The sequence below is a fragment of the Myotis myotis genome, unplaced genomic scaffold, assembly GCF_014108235.1.
Source record: "Myotis myotis isolate mMyoMyo1 unplaced genomic scaffold, mMyoMyo1.p scaffold_m19_p_12, whole genome shotgun sequence".
NCBI classification, from domain to species: Eukaryota; Metazoa; Chordata; class Mammalia; order Chiroptera; family Vespertilionidae; genus Myotis; species Myotis myotis.
The window spans coordinates 58,568,122-58,592,923 of record NW_023416316.1 but is presented as its reverse complement, the minus strand read 5'-3'; the positions used below and the strand labels follow the sequence as shown (position 1 = coordinate 58,592,923).

Sequence of the window (24,802 nt, the reverse complement as noted above, 5' to 3'; positions counted from 1 at the left end):
TGCAGACGTGTTTGGGGACCACTACTCAACACCAAACACTACTCTGTCCACCCAGCCTCAGTAGGAGGATTAAGGAGCTTTGGAGTCCTATAATCTGCCCAAGCCTCAGTTCTTCATCTCTGACATGAGGATAATGCTGCCTAATAAGTAGAGTTGTAAGTATTAGAAAAAAATATTTGTAGAAGTCCCAGATATGGTAGTCACTCCAAATTGGAAGCTATTTGTCTCAACAAACAAAAGTCCAGGACAGACAGCTTTACTAGTGAATTCTACCAATCACTTAAAGGAGAATTAATACCAATCCTTCTCCAACTCTTCCAAAAAATAGACAAGGGAACACTTCCAAACTCATTTTACAAGGCGAGATTACCCTGATACCCAAACCAGACAAAAATGCTGCAAGAAAAGAAAATTACAGGCCAATACCTTTGATGAACATAGATGAAAAGATGCTCAATGAAATAATAAACTGAATTTAACAATACAAGTAATATGATCATATATCATGATCAAGTGTGATTTATTATAGGGATGCAAGATGGTTCAACATCCACAAATCAATCAATGTGATACAACACATTAACAAAATGAAAGATAAAAATCATATGAGCATCACAATAGATGCAGAAAAAGCATTTACAAAATTCAACATTCATTTATGATAAAAATGCTCAACTAAGTGGGTAAAGAGGAAATATACCTCAACATAAATAAAGGCCATAGATGACAAGCCCACAGCTAATGTCATACTTAATGGTGAAAAGCTCAAAGCTTTTCCTCTAAGATCAGGAAATAGACAAGGATGTACATTCTTGCCACTTTTATTCAACATATTATTGGAAGTCCTAGCTAGAGCAATTAGGCAAGAAAAAGAAATAAAAATGTATCCCAATCTAAAAGAAAGAAGGAAAACTATCACTATTTGCCAATGACTATTATATATATAGAAAATTCTAAAGACCCCAGCAAAAAACTATTAGAACTAATAAATGAATCCAGTAAAGTTGCAGAATACAAAATTAATATAGAAAAATCTATACACTAATAACTACCAGAAAGAGATACTAAGAAAACAATCCTATTTACAACTGCATCAAAAAGAATAAAATACCTAGAAATAAATATACTTAAGGAGGTGAAAATCCTGTATACTGGAAACTATAAGACCTTACTCAAAATACTTAACAATGGAACAAATTAATGGGAAAGATATTCTGTGCTCATAGATTGGAATAATTAATATTGTTAAAATGTCCAAACTACCTAAAGTGATCTACGGATTCAATACAATCCCTATCAAAATTACAATAAAAGTTTTCACAAAAATAGAACAATCCTAAAATTTGTATGGAAAAAGAAAAGATCCTGAATAGCCAAAGCAATCTTGAGAAAGAAGAACAAACCTGAAGGCAGCATATTCCCTGATTTCAAACTATATTACAAAGCAATGATAATACAAAGTATGATACTGGCATAAAAACAGACATGCAAATCAATGGAACAGAATAGAAAGCCCAGAAATAAACTCACATAAATACAGTCAACTAATTTCCAACAGAAGAGCCAAGAATATATAATGTGGAGAGGACAATCTCTTCAATAAATGGGCTTGGGAAAACTGAACGGCCACATGCAAAAGAATGAAACTGGACTGTGTCTTAGACCATATACGAAAATAAACTCAAAATGGATGAAAGACTTGAATGCAAGACCTAAAACCATAAAACTAGAAGAAAACATAGGGGAAAAACTCATTGACATTGGTCTTGGTGGCAATATTTTTGATTTGACATCAAAAGCAAAGGCAATGAAAGAAAAATAAACAAGCAGGGCTGTATCAAACTAAAAAGATTCTGCACAGCAAAGGAAACCATCAACAAAATGAAAAGGCAACCTACAGAATGGGAGATAGTATTTGCAAATCATATATCTGATAAGGGTAAAATATATCAAGAATTCATACAAATCAATAGCAAAGAAAACAAACAATATGATTGAAAAAAGGGCAGAGGAGCTGCACAGACATTTTTTCCAAAGAAAACATGCAAATGGCAAACATGTATATGAAAATGTGCTCAACACAAGAAGTAAATATTGGCCAAGATGTGGAGCAAAGGGAACCTTTGTGCGCTATTTGTGGAATGTAAATTGATGCAACCACTATGGAAAACAGTATGGAGGTTGCTAGAGGGGGTGGGGTGGGGCAAAAATGGGTAAAGGTGGTCAAAAGGTACAAACTTCTACTTATAAAATAAGTAAATTCTGGGGATGAATGTATAGCATGCTGATTATAGCTAACAATACTTTATCATATTTTAAAAGTTGCTCAGAGAGTAGATCTTAAAATTCTCATCACAAGAAAAGCAAATTTGTAACTATGTGTGGTGATGAATTAACTAGATTTATTGTGGTGATCATTTTGCAACATATACATTTATTGAATCATTATGTTGTACACCTGAAACTAATATAATGTTACTAGAGGCTAGCTGCACCAATTTGTACACAGGTGGGGTCCCTCAGCCTGGCCCATAATCGGGCCCTCTTGCCCAGTCCAGATCGGCTGGATATCAGCAGCAAGCTAACCTACTAGTCATAGCATCTGTCCCCTGGTGGTCAATGCGCATCATAGTGACTGGTCGAGCAGTCGACCGAACGGTCAACCGATAGGTCGGATCCTTAACCTATTACGCTTTTATTATATAGGATATGTTAATAAAAACAAAATGGGAGGTATTTTACTGTCTAGTATGATTTTCTGAATAAGAATAAGGTATAAATTATAAATAGTAATGATTCTATAATGTTCCTGAAGCACATTCACAACCAATATAAGTAATACACTCATTCATGATACTGGCTATCTCTAGGCCTCAATTTCTTCTGCTGTGAAATAGCTATATGTGTTCATTGCTAAAGTGTCAAAAAGGCTAGGATTCCATAGTTTTGGTTGTGTTAAAAGCCCAATTTTGAAAAACTGGTTCTCAGTTGAGTATTAAACAGGTATAATTGAAATAATTGGTGCTTATAAATGACAAATATCTACAATTATGCTGTCATTTTCTATCAATGTCAGACTATGCTTGCTCCTTTACAGTTTATAATTTATATCTGCTTAGCCTCAAAAAAATTTGAAACAATATTCAAATGAATAAATGTAAGGTATCAAATGTCCCTGAAGTAATCACTAACACTCAGGAATATCTGCCTCCAGATTTTGTTCTATATGTAGTTACACAAACACAGGTATTGTATTTATTTGTTTGTTTATTTATTAATTAACACATGTCTTTTACGATAGTATTCTTCAAGTACTACTAACAAATGTCAATAGACCAACTGTCTTCCATATTTATTATACTCTTACAAAAAATCCAAACAAGCAAACAAACAAAAAGCCTGGTGTAATTTTCCCATAAGCTTCATCTGTGCTAATTTCTGAGGGTGTTTCATCACTTACTGTTTATAAAAGAAAAACTGCATTATATACTTCTTCAAAAAATGTCTGCGGCAATTTACAAAAAATTATAATAAGACTAAAATAAAACCAGAAAGAGCAAAAAATGGGGTATAAATAGAAGAGATGGAAAAATAGAGGGGGGGGGGTGAATTTTTCAGGGAACTAGGAAGAGCTGTTTATAAAAACTGCATATTTAAGTCAGCATTAAGATTTTTGTCTGTTTAAAAAATATGAAAACGTGGCTTTTTCTTAGTAATTCTTACCAAAGGCTGAGCATACTAATTACCAATAAACAGATAACATTTAAATTAAACATTTAAACATTTAAAGGACGTTTTTAAATTCTTTTGAGGTAGCAGTATTCTACCTCAAAGTTTTACTTTTATTCCAGTCATCTTGCTGTTTTCTGTTCCTTTCTTTAAGAAGTTTTATAGAATGCAAGTAGGTTTTAATAATGAAAACACAAGACTATTATGGTAATGGAAGCAAGGATTAAAAATTGTATCCATGACCAATTCATATCAGTTGTAGTTTTTGATCCCCTGAGCATGATTGATTTTATTTACTGCTTTGTACCCTCCACCCTAGTTATAATCAAAATGAAAACGCCTTCCTGGCCTGAGACTTAGTTTCCTCTCTGCTCCCGCTGTCACTGCCCTGGCTGAGGCTCCTGCTTGCCTTCACCTTGGCTGCTCAGAGCATCCTTTTCAGCGGCTCGCTTTGCCTCCAGGGCCTTCCATTTCAAGCATCCCATAAATGCAGCTATATTAATTTTTCTAAAGCTGAGCTATGATTATGTCTTTTCTCTACTAGCATTCTTTCCTGCCCACTCACTTTATGATAGTCTTGAGTGTATCCTCGATTTCCTCCAAACTCTCTCTCCTCACGGTGTGCCTGGGGATACCCTGCTCTCTAGCCAAGAGGCTTGCTAGTGACCAAATGAAATCTGTGTTTTTCATCGCCGTTCATCGCCTCGAATAAGACAAATAAATGAAGACAATAATAATAACTGAACATGATTACTATGGATGTCACAATTCTTTACAGATATTGTATAGTTTACATTCTCCTCTAAATCTAACAAGTCACACTCACACGAATCTAAGTTAAGGAGGTATGCTTATATTTATAACCAAAAGTCCAGCGCTATCATTTCATATTTACTATATATAAAATTTATTATTTTGCTGCTGATATAAGATTTCCTTTCCGTTGCCAAGGTAAACTAGGCCAGCTGGCAGGATTAGAGTAGGGGAAAGACATACAACCTTGAACTCCCAGGCAAACAGAAACAAATGAAACCTAATTTACTGACCGGTCTTGTTAATTTTGGTTCATTCGTCAGCATAATATAGCACAAACAACTTTAAAGTAGATATCAGGAGTCCTGGAGTTTAGTCCCATTTCTGCCATACCCAACTATGCAACTTTCAGAAAATCATACAACTTCTCTGGTCCTCATTTTTTTCATTTACAAAATTGGAATCTGTCTTGCTTTATTCAAACACTATACATGCATAAGGAATTATTACTATTTTATTTGCCATTCCCTACAACAAAGCTCCTTTTCTATATGCTTTTCAATTCTCTATTGTTCCCAAAGCTTTTGTGGAGCCCATAATTTCATTCCAATGGCACCCAGAATTCTAGAGAAGGAAGCAAGCACCAAATATAAGAAATGATGTTTAAATATATTGCTTTCTAGATTAGATAATCTCGTACGCCTTTCTTAGCTTTAAAATAGGAAGATTCTATATTCAAATTTATATCTGAACTTTACATATTTCTTGTATATAAAGAAAACTTCAGATATATAAACAACACCCCATATCCTGAGTAGTGTTTAGACATGCCAAAATTTCCCTGTCTCAGGATTCTAGACCTCATGAAGGTTTAGAATGTCTGTTTCCCTCTCAGAGACATGATACCTTGCAGGCCACCCCACATCTCTTGTAGTAATTCACACTACAGTTATTCCTTTTATATCTGAATATAGATTTAAGTTTTAAATAAACCTGTGGATTTGAAACAACAAATTACTAAGACATATTTTATGTTAAATCTTGTATTGCTAGTTGGGACATTAGAGATTCCGAAGAGAGAAAAATCCCACCAATGACTTCTTGGGAGGGAGAGACAAAGGTTCTCAAAATGTCTACATTGTGAGATATGAAATTATATAGTGAAGTATATATAGCACCCAGGACAATACAGCAACTGCTTTTTCCAAAAAGTAGGCTGGGCATCCTAATCCAAAGAGTCGACTTTAAAATCAAGATGGCAATCATACTAACTCTCCTTCACCTGCCTAACTCCCCTCCCAAAGTAGACATTGATAAATTGATACCAGAAATCAAACTTCTTTGCCATCCTGTTGTAAAGATTTACCTGGCTGACATCTGACCTAGCTGACACTGCCAACTTCTTCAGGACAGTTTGCCTAAATTTTCAACAAAGGTACAGTTACAATAAAGGAACAAGGTTTTCTACATTTTGGAGATTATAGAGTCAACTTCATCTGAGTGATTCTGAAGCTCTAAGTAAATGAAAATAAATGCCTCCAAATAAATACACATACATGAAACATATTTTAGAGACAACCAAAGTAGAGGCAATTTCAGAGTCTAATCTAAAAATGATATGCAGTACTTAAGAACTTCTATTCTTTCATATTCAAGTGAGACTCAAGGAAAGAAAAACAATTCTAGCCTACATTTCCCAAACACAAAATACACTGGTAGTTTTAACTGAAATTAAACCTCAATTTTCAAATCTGTCATTCTTTATACAGGCAATAAAAAGTAGCGCTGAGTGATCCAGATAGCAGGGCGATGGGAAAGGTATTGACATGAAGACACTCAAACCCTCTGGAAAAACAGAATGAAAAGAAGCCAGTACTTACTTGGCATAGACCATTGATGCACATATCCAGAGTGTCTGTGTAGCAGCGAGTCCCATCTAAGACCTTAGGTGCGAGTTCAACAACCAGGTCTGTGCCTTTGGCCTGGCACTTGAGTGCGCATGGGTTGTCAGGGTCGTTAGACACAGGAAGCCACTCATAAAACTCGCCATGGTGCTTGACATCATTATGAGCTGAGCATTGCTGAGCTCGGAAATCACCTGCTTCTGGTGGGCAGTCCTGGAGAAGGAAGTGGAGAGGGACAAATACAGGCTGAGAAGGGCACACATGTGGTCTTTCAAGGTCTTAGAAAACAAAGCAAATATTCTGGTCATATCATCCAAGAGGTCATATGATTATTTGGCCCTAAGAATGTGTAGATTTGAGAAAGCAATCAGCTTGCAGTATATTTTTCTGACTGAAGTTAAATGGGAACTAAGCCAGCTTGAAATAGATCTGATTGATATTAGTTTAGAAAGTAACCACCTTGAAACATACAGTGGGGCCTTGACTTATGAGTTTAATTCGTTCCGAGACCAAGCTCGTTAAGGAGCTCGTTAACTCAAATTACTCAATGCAAAAAATGGGCCAAGAGACAGCTGGTATCTCAAAAAACTCATTAGTCGGGACACTCGTAAGTCAAGGCCCCACTGTATTTTTGGAAAGATGTTTAGTGGTCCCATGGATTCCTCCACCTTACAATATCATTTTTATTTCCTTATAACTTAGGTAGGACTTAGTAAAATCAGAGAGTTAGCTGAAAGCATCTCTTGATATCAAGAGCTATGACAAGATTTTAGCCCCAAAACAGCAAAAAGTTATGGTAATTTCACTCAAAAATGTTTGTGGGGTTGTTCATGAGGTTTTTTTCTCTGAAACTTAGGGTGCACAGTATCTAGAGTTAAACATGGTGGACAGAAAAAGTGAAAATAGCATGTATACATGGATTTCTTTAGCTTAAGGCAGCATGGCAGAGTGGAAAGGTACAGATATCCTCTTCAGATGGGAGTGTGGCTGCACAGCGTGGGTCTCACTGATCCTAGGCTTCCTTATGTTCGGAGCAGAGGCGACAATAGCATTCAGTTCTCAAGGTCATTCACTGTGAGCATTTCATGAGCTCATGTTGGCCAAATACTGGCACAAGGAAGATAGTACATGGTAGCTAATGCTATTTAATGAAGCCACTGAAGAGAGAGAGTTGGAGAATGAGATTTTCTGAATTTGAATATTAAATAATGTTGGCAAAGACCAGAGGAAAACAAGAATGTTTTAATGTACATTTTATAAAGGGCATTTTAAAATGTAAAACTATAGCAATCACTATTATCTAGTAAATTTGAAAGGAAATATGATTTAACTTTAAGGCAAATGTTGGCTATCCCTTGTACCAGTTTTGATAGCTCCATTTTTTTCACCATGTGTTCAGATTAGAATGAACTACACAGAATATCCATCTGTAGAAAGGCTTTTGTCCTAGTTTGTATCTGAAATACAGAATGAGCATGTGCTCTTTATCATTTTTGAGAGTTCTCTTATACAAGTTTTCTTTCTCTGAAAAACTCCTTACATTTAAATAAGCATTCTGAGATTAACATTAATCTACTTTATAAAATGGAGTTTTTGACACTTTAACACATTTTAGTGGTATTTAAATAGCATATAAGGCTGTAATATTTGGGGAAGCATAAATTTTTTTTGACAAGATGGGGCATAACAAAAATAGATCAAAATATAATATAAACTCTCAAAGGCATATTATTGCTAGCGTTACATATTTTCTCAGAGTTAATACATAGTACTAAAGAAGAAGAAGAATTTCTAAAACTTAGATATAGAAACAGATATAGATATAGGTACTCCGCAAGGCATATGTGATTTTGAATATTGCCTGAAAAAGTAAAATTAAAATTCATTACTTATTAATTTCTTAAGGATGAGCTACATATTAAAAGTTTTAAAAAGATAAATGCGTGTTATACGTTGTTGTGATATTTACTTGTTTGTTGTGAGAAATAAAATGAAAACCACAACCTGCAAAACTATGCTCTGAATCACAACACAGGTAATTTGTACGACAGGTAACACAACTAGCTGTCAGTGTTTCAATACCAGCTCCTTTCAGACCATGTATTCCAAGATAAAAGTACAAACAAATGAATTTAACATGAACTCTTTGGATTTATTTTCCAACAACAACAATGCAACTTTCCTAGATGACAAATCTTACCAGTCTCTGCCTAAACCTCACTTACTAGCTTCTGTCCTAAAGGAACCCTGTGACTAATCATAGCCCCCAAAATACTATCCTTGTCCCCAAATTTTCATCTAAGACACTACAGGGACCCCTTGCTTATTAGCAAGTTTAATAAAACCAGCTTCATACAGTCAGCAAGTTTCCCTGGTGGCCACTGCACGAGAGCTTCCAAGGGAAAGGATAGTTTAATTAATAATCTATAATAATAAAAGCGTAATATGCTAATTAGACCAGACGTCCTTCCAGATGTCCTTCCTTCCAGACAAAGCCGCAGCAGGCGGGGGCCGAGGCAGAGGTGGCCACCACGGTGGTGGGGGGCCAAGGCCCTTGCAAGAATTTTGTGCATTGGGCCTCTAGTGTTTAAATAAAGTGTTTTCAGTTGCATATTACCTTTCATCCCAAGAATCACTTGACAGCACAGAAGAAATATTGAAATGACTCAATAAAACATAACATAGAGGAAATTGTTTAGAGTGGTCCCCGGCCCCTTTCATAATTACTTTTACCTTCTTTATCTATAAATACAAGTGAACCAACTACAGGGAATTCTGGGCCAGGCTGAATTACCTCTGCATTACAGTAATAAGGATAATATCTAATGAAGAGATGTCTTGGTATACACAGAGAGAATTTTCTGCATTTATCCAATTCCAAGAAAAGAGTATCAATTACATTTTTAATTTGATGTTACATCATCTTAGTGCAGACATAAAACGCCCACAGAGTCTCTCATGAGTCCTTTTTGTTCAACAAAATATATGAGTCTTCCCATCTTTACTAAAATATATAAGATTCAAAGGTAAAATTAGTAAAGTGAAGTTAAAATATTTGAACTTTTTGGTTTTCTTTTCTGTGACAGAAGCAGTAAACTTATTTAGACATATCACAGAGAACCAACAAGCAGACAACTGCTCCTGTTCAAGATTCACCTGCACCTATTAGCTAGAAGAACACGTGCTGTAGGTTTTATGAACTTTCACAACTGGAGATGCATCTCTGAGAATAATTTATGTTACTAACTTGACTTTTATCACTATCATCTTTCCTTCCACCCATATTTTTGTAGGGGTGGCTAACTATATGTTGCTAATTTGAGAATGCACTTAAAACCTGGAGTTCAGAGTTAGAAACTGAACTTGAACCTTTTTACTGTTTGAGTTTATTTGTACTTGGCAAAATGCAACTTCCTGTTTTAAGAAAAAGGACTTGAGAAGACTTATAAAACAGGTTTAGAAAGCTTCTTGGACATCAAGTGGCTCTTACAAAATAACATTTTGATGATTTAAGTGTAAATGAATTAGAAACATATGAATCAAATTTCCCTTGAAATACACGTTTAAAAATTAAGGAAAGAAGCGTTTGGCAAAAGTTTCTTTTGTTGAATCCAAAACATCCCAAGCATAGTTCAAGACACTCGCTGAACTCCCGATGCCTCTGGGATCACCCAGCTGCAGAAGTGGAAACTCAAGCAAAGTCATCACAGACTCTTGTCCCACGGGCATCATCACAGCAGAGTTTCTCCATGTACAAAGTTTTAAAATATAATGCGGTCTGTGAAACCAATGATCCTCCTAACAGTCAGATTTAGAAACTGATGTTCTAACTGCTTTGAAAAATGTTTAGCACCTTATCCTGGGCATCACCTTTGAAATGTCAGCTTCTGAAGAGATGCTTTATGATCGCACAAGTCATCAGTCCTGACCAAGACAGGTGGTTTTCCTTAGGGCGGTGGTCGGCAAACTGCGGCTCGCGAGCCACATGCGGCTCTTTGGCCCCTTGAGTGTGGTTCGTCCACAAAATACCAACTTCTGCGCATGGGCCACGAAGTTTCAATCGCACTGTACGTGCGCGCCCGCATGTGGTATTTTGTGGAAGAGCCACACTCAAGGGGCCAAAGAGCCTCATGTGGCTCGCGAGCCGCAGTTTGCCTACCACTGCCTTAGGGTCTACTGAAAGTACGGAATATATTCAATGTGAGATTTCTGTTCTAATAAAACCTTAGTGGTAGGAAATCAAGAGTTTTCAATTTGGATAATTCAAACAAAGAAGAAAACAAATAAATTATTATGTATATGTTTAGGCACTGAACTTGGCTCGTAGGTAATAATGATGAAGACAATTAAAATCACTGAAAGTTTAATGTCTATTTGAACCAAACACATCCTCCCCCCGACCCCCACACACACCCCCCTGCACAGGGACCTGGCATAAAACATGCTGTGGGAAGGATGCACTGTACTAAAGACCCCACCTTCCAGCCTCTCATACGTCTCCAGATGTACCATCCAGCAGAAATAGAGCAAGAGAGAGCAAAATAATGTTTCTTGGCCATTTGTCTATTTCCAACTAACAGTAATATATCTGTGGATTGGCAACTCTGGGTTAGGCTACTGAGCTAGGACTTTTTCACTCTGAAAAAAAATATTTTATTAAAAATAGTCAGATAATCCCATGAATTACTGTATTTGGCCATTTCATACAATATATTTTTTCTCTCAGATTTTTAAAAATTCAGTCCTAACCGTGTTAAGAGTTTTCTTCTTAAAAAGCACAAAAATAAAATCTGGCCTTTTATATGTTCCTATCATAATTCATAAAGTCCGTGGAGTCCTGCCATATAGGAATCCAATTCAAAACATTTTCTGGTTAATCAACTAGCCAGTGGGAAAGATAAGATGGATCCCAGATGTCCCCTGATGGTGATAGGTGGATCAGATTACATTGTGGGACAAAGGGGGACTCACAGGGTGAAATGCAAAAGATTGTATCTCAGCAGCTAAGGTGGCAGCATCTGAAAGGCCTTTCAAATGGTTTTGAAAAAATATACAGAATATAAATTCAGGTCAGAAACTCTTTTTAGAGAAGCCATTCTGCTTCCTGAGGGACATCCCTCTGTTTCACCTTTCTTCTGAAATATTCAGTGGTTTGCCTTTTCTGCTAATTTTGCTGTTTCATTGAAATTATTATCAGCGTCTTGGTATAAATGTCATATTCTGATTCTATAGTCTTATTTGTAGAGTCAATATTAATACCCCATAGTATTAAAAAAACACTGGAAATGATATATTAGGTAACCACAAGTAGTAACTGAAGAATATGTCCTTCTCAGGGCATTTCCATATCTTGCAACTGTTCTTCTAAATTCTATCTTTCTCCCTATCTTAATCACTCTCCCTCCATAAAGTTACTGTGCAAGAAAACAAAATGAGAATTGTTTAGTGAGGCATCTACTCCACCCTCAGCAAGTCTGGATTGCCACTTGATGATGTAAACATGTATAGAAGTTTATCAGCTATTTAGTGACTTTATAAAATCTTACTGGTTCTAAGTTTTACCTTAAAAATATTAGGAAACCTCAATGTACGGACGGTAAAATAGAAAAAGATTACCATAAAAGGTTCCTCTGCAATAAATGGAAGAAGGCTCTAGAAAATAGACTCCCTAAAGCTCTCAAATCTCTTAGCACACTTGAATAGGTAGATGGTGGCTGTCTCTTTTATATACAGTGGGGCCTTGACTTAGGAGTTTAATTCGTTCCGAGACTGAGCTCGTTAAGGAGCTCGTTAACTCAAATAACTCTATCAACTCAATGCAAAAAATCGGCTGAGAGACAGCTGGTATCTCAAAAAACTCGTTAGTCGGGACACTCGTAAGTCAAGGCCCCACTGTATTTTGGTCCTTATTACTTGTCTTTCTGCTTCTTTTATTCAAAGTTAAGATGAAACCAGTGAAGAATAAATATTCACTGATGTAATTTTTTGTTCGCACAAACATAATTGATGTTTCCGTTTCTATTTCCAACTCAGACCCTCTCTCCTGAGCTCCAGATTCATATACATACAACTGCTTCCTCACCACCTGGATATCTAAGACATCACACACTCATCCTGTCCAAACCTGAACCCCTGCTTCTCCCCCTCCGCCCAGATCTGTTCCCTCTGCAGCCTTCACCATCATAGTCAATGCCAACTCCATCTTTCAGGCCCTAGTTCTTACAGCAGTGGTCCTCATACTTGCGTGCATTACAATCACCTGGAGGGCCTGTTAAAAATACAAGATTGCTGGGGCCCCTGCGTCCAGTTTCTGATTCTGTAGACTTGGGGAGAGATCCAAGAATTCAAATCCATAACAAGTTCTCAGATGTTGCTGATATTGCTGATTTGGGGTCCACACTTTGAAAACTACTGCCATAGAATGATCCTTGCCTCCTACGTTCAATCCACCAGGAAAGATAGGCTCTATATGCAGAACTATGCCGAATCTGACCACAACCTAGTCCACGCCACCATCATGTCTTGCCAGCATTATTACAACAGTCTCCTGACTGATCCTCCTTTTCCTGCCCTTGCTCTCCTATGAACTTCTGTCAAAAAGGAAACCAGGATGGGTCTTATTAAAGCAGAAAGAGATCTTGTCACCTTTCTGCTATAACTCGATAATGTTCCCCACTTAACTCAGATGAAAAGCCAAAATCCTCATCTCCAGTAGAGGTAAAGACCTGGCCCCATTCCCGCCTATTGTCTTCCTCATTCACTTGGCTTTAGCCATGCTGGCTTCCCAGCTACTTCTTAAACATTCCAGGAGTATACTTACTTTAGGACACATCCATTATCTTTCCCTTCTGCCTGGGATTTCCTTTGCTCAGAATCCAAGTGGCTAATGACCTCACCTCTATCAAGTCTTTGCTCAACAATCACCTCCTCAATGAGAACTGCCCTGAATGCCCCATGCAAAATTGCAACACCACTCCCACTACAGATTCTTTATCATCCTCTCAACTTTTCTTTTCTCCATCACACTTAATCACACTCAAATACACCATATAATTTACTTATGATGCTTTTTTAAAAATCATCTGTCTCCTTCCACTAAAGCATAAGATCAGGAGGACAGGGATCTGTGGCTGCTTGGCTTGCTATTATATACAAGGACTCAAATACTTGTTTTTGGAAACAAACAACGAACACATTGAATAAATAAAACACAAGTCATGGTTTTCATTGCACAATTCTGTTTTTCGTGACTCTTGCAGGAAATCTGAATCTTGAGAGCTTTCTAATCAAGAAATCTTAGAAAATCTTAATGGAGCATCTAAATGTTTTTCTTCTTTTTCTAAAATACAGATTTACAAGAATACTTTTCATTTCAGACACTAGGAAAATTGAGTAGGGATTCTTGCCTACTTTCTGAATAGGCAGATTGATATTTCATCCTCCATGTAAACAAATTTAACAGGGCACTATTAAGAAACATAAAATGTGCTGAAATAATTTATTATTCAATAAATCGCCAGACATTGGTAAATTTTATGTAACACTCAGTGCATGCATGCTCTATAAAGCACTAATGTTAAGGTATCAAGCTTTATCCCCAAATTTTGGCCACCTGCTTATGCTAACATCAACATCATCATCAAAAGCATTTATTTGTGCAAGACTGCTAACTGCTATGTAAAATGAAATTAAACAGACATAGTCCCTGCCCTGTCTAGACAGTCTGTGTGTAGACAACTCTATTATGTTTCAAGAACATAATATTTAAATCTCTAACACATCACTATGAGTGCGAAGAAACAGAAAATGGGGTCGATTTTGGAGGGTGTTGCCAGTCATTCTTGGCTCAGTCATCCTCCTTTTTATAAGATGCCCACAGACTTCTTTGTGATAGACACTCCATTTTCACGTCTACAAGATATATGAAATAGTCCTTCTCCCTGCTTCATTTTCTCCTGGTATAAAAGGTTCACAAATTTTCCTGACTTTCCTTTTAAACTGTCAATACTTTTGGAAACTAATATGTTGAAGGGAAATAAGTGCCCATGAAAATTAATCATTAACCATTTTAACACCTGACTATGGATCAGGTTCACGCTCAATAAAATAACAGCTTTACAGATTGGTGACCATGTGAAATAATATAGAACTCTCTAGTTTATTCAAGCTTTGGGTGTGTCCTACTCTGGGTCTACTAAGTGAACACTGGTAACAGGTATATTAAACAGCTCCAGACCATTCCAATGTGTTTATTCAGGTCCAGACATCAGAGATTCAAAATGTATGATATAATAAATCATTAACCCCACCCTCCTTACTTGATAAGCTTGTTATGTGAAAAAAAATGTTTTGCCTGGCTAGTTTTTTTTTTTAATGTCTCCAGGCATCTGTAAGCTGGCCTAAGGAAAAACATTTAAAACATTTCATTTAAAAATTCATTTTTTTTCTTCTTTGAGTAGCTTTTATTTCAGTCCTTTTATTTTTTTCCCTTTGAACAATGCAGACTTTTGGAATCCAATTCCCCAGAGGTATTTGTAGGACTGGTTGTAGTTTGTCATGTTAGACTCTTAAATTCTCTCAATTTTGAAAATATTCATTCCTTGAGGACTTTTATTATTTTTAGTCCATTTCTTTGAATTGGCTCCAGCTTAGCAGTATCTTTCCTTAAATCAGCATTTCTGACTTTTCACTATTTTTAATCCTCGTCTTCAAGAAATCCCCTTGCCTCCCTCCCCCAAATTAGCATATTTAAAGTGGTAATTTGTAGTCCTTTTTGGAACATGGCATATGATTTCATTTTATAAACTCAAAATTATACACTCTTTGTTTGTTTTCAGGCTGCATTTACCAAAATATTTGTGGTGGAGAGTCAGGTTAGAGGAAGGAAGGACTAGTATAGGAAAAACATTTTAGTGCATACATACTTCAACTGTTACTACTTCTTAGGTCTGTAGCATAACAAGTTCATTATGTTTCCATTTATTTGTGAGAACGAATAATAAGGATTGACATATTACAAAGGGACAAATATGTAGACTGAAGTTGTCTCCTGGAACATGAGGTGCTGATGCCAGTCACTTGGCGGAAATATGGAAAGAAACACTGTCTAGAGCAATTCAAAGGTAAATACCATGCCAGACAACTTAGAGATGACCGCAGCATTCTCTCTTCACCTTCTCTCCCCCTTAGTCTATAACTACCACCTGATCGTTGCCTGCAGGCTTAACTTCTTTTTGGCTCTCCCTGAATCATGACAACTGTCTATTTTCCTGGCACTGTGTTTAATTAATGTTCCTTTTTGGAGGCATGTAATATAGTCCCATGAATGACTTGAAATATATCTGAGCACAATTTTGGAAAGCTCTTTGTAGTACCAAATTTAAGGTTCACCCCAGTTAGTTCCTGCAAAGCAGAGGTCAAGCTTCTACTTGAATTATTATCCAGGCAGGTCCCTGCTGAATGATACTAGGATTGAAGGCACTCTCCAATGGGAGAAGACACCAGGTCAATGGGTGAAGGAGAAAACCATCTGTCCTTCAATCAATGGAATGGAATAGTCTTTCCTCTCTCAGCAGGATTCCTCTCTGGATGGGGGACTCTGACCATGACCACTAATGCGAGTCACCCTGGCAAGACACATGATGCTCTCTGTGTGACATCTTCCAAAGAGAGAAAACAAGGTGTTCTCAGGCTGTCCACAGTATCAGTGAAGATTAGCTGGGTCTTTCTTCATAGACTTTGGAATGAGGGAAAGAAGTAGGGTTACTGTGGATAAAATGGAAAGTTTAATGGCCCACTCTCTCTTCCTTAACTCATCTCTTTTCAACTTCTAGATCAGAATTCCTATTCCAACAACCAAGTTAATGGTTAATACTATATAAACCGATCCTGTAAAAAAAAAAAAAAAAGTATCCTCAGGTTTCTGGAAGCGTCATCATGGGTACGGCGATGATTCTTTCCAAACCAAACATTAGAACTCATGTTTGATAAATTAGATGTTACTTATGGTAACATCAGAAGCATAGTTGAAAACTGGATTATTTTAGAAAAATCTGATAGCCATAGAACCAGAACAAAGCAGCAAGTAAAACAAAGAAGTAGTGGAGGGAGTTTATTCTCCAATGGGTTCAGGCAGTACCCTGGGTCTACTGGAGACCCTCTATAGTTTGTTGCAGGGAAGAGTAAAAGCTTCCCTCATAAAACCAGAGAAAGGAGTCCACTTTCCATTTACTCAGGATATTCTGGTTGAGTGGGACCTAGACATTGTTTGCTACCTTTTCCCAGTTCCCTTCCTCAATTTCCTTCCTTTCTCCTTTCCTAAGGGCCTAGGACCTCCATGATGTCCCCAGTCATACCTCTGCCTTCTTTTTCCACATCCCTAACCTCCTCTTTACCCTGCATAAGGGGATGGGTCCATAACTGCTCCTTTAATGCTTCTCTTACCAGCTTTCAACTGACAGCCATAAATTGGACTGCTGGGCATTACTTTCTGAACACAGCAAAAGAAGTCAACTCTTAAAAAAATAAAAAGACCTCTCTAGGGCCTTAACAGTCATCCTGACCTAATGGTGGCTGGTATTGTCATATGGTGGTTCTGTGGACAAATGGGATATGAGTTAATATAAGTAAAATGTTCAAATCAGAATTGGCACATAGTAAACACTCAATAACTGTTAGGCATTACTATTATTAACAACACCATAGAGGGGGGAGCTGGAGTTACACAGCTCTGGGTGGGGGCTCCAGAGGAATCCGAGACAGTACTTGTTTCGTCTTTCCCACTGCCTTGCTGCCTCTAGAACTACTTTACTTAGTTGTTTGAACATATTTTTAATTAAAGTGACTTATATTAATGTCTTACCATATGAGTCTAATCAAACAAGATCATGTGCCAAATTTACTGGGTTATAAGTTTAATGGATGACAACACTCAACTTAGTTCATATGTGCTCATACTTCTTAGTTTGTTGATCTTGGACTAAAGACATATTTTAAGAAACCAAAAAAGAATTAGAGAAATATATTTTCTGACTCCTGAAACTCAGTGTTTTCAGGTTGTCCTTCAAAACTTAACACACAGCCTCTGAGCACCAGCCTCACTCTGAAGAGCATTTTGCTCCAAAGTTGATTTTCCTTTCTTCTTCCTATAAAATGTCCACTTCCTCCAGTGAGAGGGTTGTACCAGGTAAGAGTAGGGAGGAAAGGACACTGATTCAACTTATCTAGAACAAGGTTTGAATGACTAACAATGCTTTCTTATTCACTTTTAATAATATATGTTCATAAACAGAGACACACACTTATCAAACACTAGGCTATAGTGCAAAGTCAGATATACTCTCTGCCTTCATGATAATTACAATTTAAAGGGGGAAGACAGGTATTGGGCCATAATATTCTAATGATAGGATTACAGAAAAAAAGAATATAATTCAAAATTGGAGCATGTTGAATGTAATAAAAGAAGAAGTCTAATCAGGTGTATTTTTAAAAGAATAAAATAGAACTTAGATGAATAAAAAATATAAATGTCTTTAGATACTAATAGATAGAAAGAAAAGCATATTAGAGGAGTGGGAGAGTACAATTGTTAAATGGAATAAAGAGCTGAAGAAATTATTTAAATCATAGCAGAGAAAGTCAAAGGTATAGAAACTATGAAGAACAGAATGAAAATATGTATTATATAGGGAAAAATAAATTTCCAAAAATAATTAAAAATACAAATTCCTAGAGTCAGAAAGTCAAATGAAAATTAAACAGGATAAATAAGTGATCTATTCCTATACAGATCATAGATAACTGTAGAATGCTAGTGATAAAAATAAAACCACAAGAGAAAAGACAGAGAACAATTAGAATGACAGCTGACTTATCAGTAGCAATGATAGGAATCAGAAGTCAATGGACAGTTAGCCTTAAAGTGTTGAGAGAAGGTAATTGTCAACCTAGATATTCTTTCATAGTAAATCTAATGTCTAAGAGAACCAAATATAGATATTTTACAAACAGAAGAGAACTTATTTCTATTGAATCCTCACTAAAAGAATTTCTAAAGGATGTATTCCAGATAGAGGAAAAATGTGCCTTGAAAAATATCTATGATTTAAGAGAGATTATGGATCAAAGAAAATTTTCAGAAATATTTTCAGGTATCTCTAAATAAACAATGACCATATACATTATCTAATCTGTGGGGTTAATAAAGATGAACTTATTATAGAAAGCATTGACTATATAAAATATCTAACTGTAGGGTTAATAAAAATAGAGCTAAAACACTTGACAATAAAAGCACATATGTCTGGAAGAGGGTAACCAGAAGTAAAGTGTTTTAACAGGCTTGAATTGATGGATAGGCTAGTATAGATATTATTTAATTATAGCCTTTAAAGTAAACACTAAAATAATAGAAACAGATATATAACTTTAAAACCAGGAGAGGGAAAAGTGTAATAAGAAAATAAGAGCCTCAATAGTTTAAAGAAGGCAAGAAACAGGACAAATATAGATCACAATATAAGATGGTAGAAATCTAGTTTTATCATTAATTATCATGAATGCAACCAGGTTGGAGAAAGTCAAGATTATCAGAGAGCAACAAAAAAATGTTTGTATTAGACACTCATAAAGTTGATAAAGGTTAAAAATAAAAACAAAAAAAGATGTATTAAACAAATCTAACCAAATGAAAGGTGGATTAGTTATACTAATACTAGAGGCCTGGTGCACGAAATTCATGTATGGGGTGGGGGATCCCTCAGCCTGGCCTGCACCCTCTCCAATCTGGGACATCCCTTTTGCAATCTGGGACCACTGGCTCCTACCCACTCGATTGCCTGCCTTCCTGATCACCCCTAACTGCCTCTGCCTGCTGGCTTGATGCCCCTAACTTCTCCCCTGCCAGCCTGATCGCCCGTAACCATCTCTGCCTGCCAGCCTGATCATCCCCTAACTGCTCCCCTGCTGGCCTGATCACCTAACTGGCCTCCCCTGCTGGCCTGATCACCCCTAACTGCTCTCCCCTGCTGGCCTGATTGCCCCTAACTGCCTCTGCCTTGGCCCCCACCACAGTGGCTTTGTCTGGAAGATGTCCAGTCTAATTAGCATATTACCCTTTTATTAGTATAGATCAGATCAAACAGATTTTAAGGCAAAAAGCTACTAACAAAGATGGTCACTACATTATGAGTAAAGGTTAAATTCTCCAGGAAGATAAAATTATTTTAAAATGTATGTCTATATAATAAGGTTTAAATAGTTCAAAAAGACCACAAAGTAAAATTGGCAAATTAAATCCTTTTCTCAAGCAGGTTAAAAAAAATCACTGAAGAAGTAGGACGTTTGGAAAACACATTTAAACGCTTGTTATACTCATGCTCTCTCCAAGAACACATGGCTATTAGGTCATAAAGCAAGCGTCAACAAACTTCAAAGAAACAGAATGGAAAGATACTTTTTAAGAGATCACAATGCAATGGTTAGAGATTAAAAACCTGCCAGCTATTTTGATGCTAATAAACAGACTTGTAAATAAGTTATAACTTGATGAAATCATAATGAAAATTTTAGAATACCTAGAACTAAATAGTAATAAAAATGACCTTTATCACACTGTGGGAATCAGACAAAGCTGTACTTAGTTGAACATTTACATGTGCAAAAAAAAAAAAAAAAGCTGAAACTTAACACTGTAAGCATCAAACCTAACAAATTAGAAAAAAGTACAATTAAATAAATGTTAAAAAGTAGATGAAAGAAAATAATACAAATATCAATGAAACAGAAAATACAGAAACCATAGACTCAACAAAGCCCAAGGTTGGATACTTGAAAAGACTATTAAACTAAACTTCTGACAAACTTTATTGAATTATAATATTAAGGGGAAAAAAATCCCAAACAAACACTACTAGTGATGCAAAAGGAGAGACAACTGCCAGTTATAGTCAGAGTTAAACAGATAGTAACAGAAAAGTATGACCAGCTTTTGTCAATACATTTGAAAACAGTGTTAGAAAAAACTACTCAAAAGAAAATAAGAAACTATTAAAAAAGAAACAGAAGTAACAATAATAAAAGTTAATGTGTACATAGACTTGATTACATACTTGGCACAGTGCTACATGGTTTGTATATATCTAAACTAATTTAATAAACTAATTTAATCCTAAACTAATTAAATCCTAGTTTGTATATATCTAAACTAATTTAATCCTCACAACAACCTTATGTGTTCCATTTTACAGATGAGAAAACTGAAGCATAGTGAGGTTAAATGACTTTCACACAGCTACCAAATCAAAATTGAGGTTGAACTAGATAATTTGGCTCCAAAATTCATTCTCTTGTCCACTATGCTACACTTTGTATATATATAGCCCAGTGAGTAATTAAAAAGTTTTCCTAAAAAAAAAACAAAAAAAACCTCATTCATGATTTTATAAGCAAATTCTAAGTAATACCAATCTAAAGTCTTCCAAAGACTAGCATAAAGATAAAACACTACCCAATTCATCCTATCAAAACCAGTAAGGATTGTACAAGAAAGAAAATTACTCATCAACACAAATGCAAAAGTCCTAAACAAAATACTGGCAAACCAAAACCAGATGTATACAAAAAATATAATATATATGACCAAGTTGGGTATGTTCCAGGAGTGCATCAACAAGATCAGACAAAATGTAGAAAGTCATAGCATTGGCAAGGATATAGAGCAAAGAGAACAGGTATAATTCTGGTAGAAGTGTGAATTGAAACAGTCACTGTAGAAAACTTTGGCATTACCTTGTAAAGTCTGATCACACAATATTTTATTTTCCACTTACTATTCTATTTCTTTTTTTTTTTGTTCACTTCTAGTAAATTGGTAAGATCGTCTTTACTTTCTAGTATTCCCTGTGCTGCAAACTATAGATTGTATTTTTATTCTTTTAATAGATACTTTAAAATTTTAAATACATATTTTAAATTTTCTAAAATCCAACTTTATAATTTACCCTCTTCCCAAATATAATATGGATCTTAATACATTCTAAACATGGAGGTGCTGTTAATGTATATACATTAGATAAAAACAAAGTTATGGTCAGTAGTTGGTTTACTCACTAGTATTTGTTTTGTATTGCTGCCTTAAAAGATTACCATAAACTTAGGTGCTAAATCGATTACCTCACAACTCTGAAAGACAGAAAGAAGCCCAGGTACACTCTGGCTCAACTGGGTCCTTCCCCTAGAGTTTCTTTCACAAGGCTGATCAAAATTAAGGAGTTGGAAGGGCGAGGATGCTTTCTGGAGTCGGGAGATGAATCCACTTCCAAGCTCATTTGGGTTTTTGGTCAAATTCAGTTCTTTGGGGCTGTAGGATGATGGCCCTCTTTTCTCGCTGGCTGCCAGCTGGAGACCACCAGGCTCCCAGAGGCCTCTCTGGGCCTCCTTGCCCATGGCCCTTCCGTCTCAGAGCCAGTAATAGTGCCCGACAGTCTTCTTGTGCTCAGAGCCTCTCTAAATTCTTTTCCCACCTCTTTGCTGCCAGCTGCAGAGAGTTCTCTGCTTTTACAGCACCACATGATTAGATCAGGCCCTCCTAGGTAATCCAGGCTTCTCTTCCGGTCTTAACGTCTCTCACCTAGTAGTTTTGTGATGATTTCCATGTGGTTCCCATAGCTCCCAGTTCAGAATCAGATTACTATACTGGAATTTTGGCTTTTAATTTATAATGAGGAAATTGCAAGTCTCTCAGTTCATAAATGTGCTGCCCACCAGCCTCCCTAGTTCCTATTTCAGATAAAGCTCTCATTCCAGGCAAAAGGTCATTATTAAAACATCAACAATAGCAACAACCTTCAGCCTCTCTCCTCACAGAGAGCCCGACCTAAGCCCGTGAGATGAGTTTTCTGCATGGCTTAGGTGCCCCTAAGTTTAGCACTGGTTATCCCACAGGAGTTGAGCTGCTGTCATCTTTGCTTCCTTCCAGTTATGGAGCCAAAAAGCCTGTGAAATCTGCCTTGCTTTCCATCTTGCATTCATGCTCCATTTTTGGTTCATGGACATTTTAGTCTTGCTTTTGAACTTGGCTATGCAATTGATTTTTATCATTTTATATTTTATCTGACATTGCGGCTTGTTTAGAAATAGAGGGGATCATAGATTGATTAAAAGTCCTCTTAGTTCTTTCCTTATGCTTTCCCCCGCCAAGCATATTGATCCTGCATTCGATTAGAAATATCTGTATTTTTTCTTTCTTGTTTTCCTGTCTTCAATTGCAAAACATTTGAGAGTAGAAACTGTCTTATACAAATCTCTTCATTTTCATTTGCCTTGCATATAGTCAATAACTGTCTAATCAAATTAAATGGTAATAGGAAAGGATGCATCAACTTATTCCAAGAAATAAGGTGGAGAATTTCTTCCCTAGAAACATCAGGCAGAACCTAGAAGACTTTAGAAGGGATAAGATAAAGCGGGGTTTTCAAACTTTAAAAAAAAATTTTATTGCCGAATTATTTCTCCCCAAATACTGTTTATGAATGCTAATTAATAAGCCAAGTGAAAGCAGAACTGTTTGGGGTGAAATAGTGGTGGTGTGCCTAGACCTGGCTGCTTGGCCTTCCTCACCCAGCAGTGATGTCAGGGTGGCTCCACAGAAAGTCGTTTGAAAAAGGTTTTCAAACTAAGTTGTATAAGGATTGAAAGGTTTGTCTAAATAATTTTAATATCTTAAAAATTCAAAGTCAATAATTCCTAGCAACATTTTAAAGGAAGTAAAAGAAAACTCAACAAGTTATACATTACACGTGAAATGTAGTAATCTATCATTTAAGAACTGCTGTTATGGAAGGGGAGTTTGGGATGAATATATGGCGGGATAAGTATGATGCTACTTACATAAAGCTGGTTTTGAATGCGTTTTGAAGCGTATTTGCTCAATGAAGATTCAAAGGAAAAGAAACCTAAATGATGCCTCTTTGCCCCTCTTTCTGGGATGACCATATTTCACTCAAAACTCTAAACTGAATTTGAAACCCAAACTAAATATACTCTGAGTCATGTGTAGCTTCTGCTCATAGTAAATCTATAAAGAAAATATAGCCAAACCTCAAAGATAACCTCTTTAAAGTTTACAATCTTCCCTGAGAAGGAAGAGAATGTTTAGAATGAAAAGAAAAACACACAAAGAACAAGATTCCTCGAAGTATACTATGGCACAAAAGTGCATTAGCTACTCAAATAATGGCCCCAGCTCATAGGCCTCGGCACAAAGGTCTGGGAGTGATTTCCTGGGGGAAGGGGGGGAGAGATATAGAATTTACGTTGCTGAGTTTCAACACTTCTTGATGTTAATCGGACGATTTGCTTCTGCTGATCATTAGTAATTTCATAGAAAAAGGGCTGCGCATGGACAAGTATTTTCACGTTAGCAACCTATTCAAGGCAGCTTGTTTGGTTTCATTCCAAGAGGCGCTCTGCCAAGGGAAGATCGGCAGTAGTAACTTCTTTTTCGAAGCCACTGTCAAATGCCTGCTTCAAGGTTCTATCTGGGTCACGAAGGCCAGCATACATTTTATGCAATTCAGAAACTAGGGCTTGGGAAAGTAGCTTTGGAGGACTCTTGACTCAGTAAACTTATATCCTCTTGACAGGTGAAGAAGCTCAAAGGGGAGGGGATTTGGGATGTTTTTAGCAAGGATACTTGCATTTCTGTGGTATTTAATTTGCACAATTAAACATTTCAGCAGTTCATGTACTTCCAGACTTGAAGAAGTCTAATTGCTACAGTAAACTCATTTGGATATCTCATTTCTTTAAAATGGCATATGTTGCCCTGCCGGGTAGCTCAGTTGGTTAAAGTGTTGCCCTCATCTGTCAAGGCTGCGGGTTCGATCTTTAGTTGGGGTACATACAAGGATCAACCAATGAATGAATGCATGAATAAGTGGAACAACAAATCAATGTTTCATTCCCTTTCTCTCTCTTCTTCCCTCCCTCCTAGCCCTCTCTAAACTCAATCAATAAAAAATTAATAAATAAAATAAAAAATCATACGTTGTAAAGATGTTTGAGCCTTAAACTTTTTTGTATCTCAGTTCTGTTATTTGCTAAGGGGGTTTGTTTAGATCATCTACACACCCTCTTGTGTTATAGAGAAATGAGTATGGGCCTTGGCTGGGTATTATACAAGTCTCTCAGCACTACTCCTTAGTTCGGTAACTTAGATAAACCATTTCATCTCTTTAAATGCACACATTTCTTCATCTCTAAAGTCAGGGTAATACTCACTTTTCAAGGTGGTTGTAAGAATTAAATGAATTAGGGACTAAAAAGTCATTAGCACCATGCCTGGCACATGTCAGATACCCAAAATATACTAGTTTCTTTCAAATGTTAATATTCTGTAAGTCCATGACTTTGCC

General features: G+C 36.5%; 1 protein-coding gene across 5 annotated transcripts in view; it reads right to left on the bottom strand.

Annotated features, from left to right (window-relative positions):
- ADAMTSL1 (ADAMTS like 1) overlaps window positions 1-24,802 on the bottom strand; it is a 900,799-nt gene that overhangs the window by 301,581 nt on the left and 574,416 nt on the right. For all 5 annotated transcript variants that reach the window (XM_036331231.1, XM_036331234.1, XM_036331232.1 and 2 more), the window contains one exon: window positions 6,363-6,599. In XM_036331231.1, the coding sequence (XP_036187124.1) occupies window positions 6,363-6,599 (237 nt within the window). The remainder of the gene's footprint in view (window positions 1-6,362; window positions 6,600-24,802) is intronic.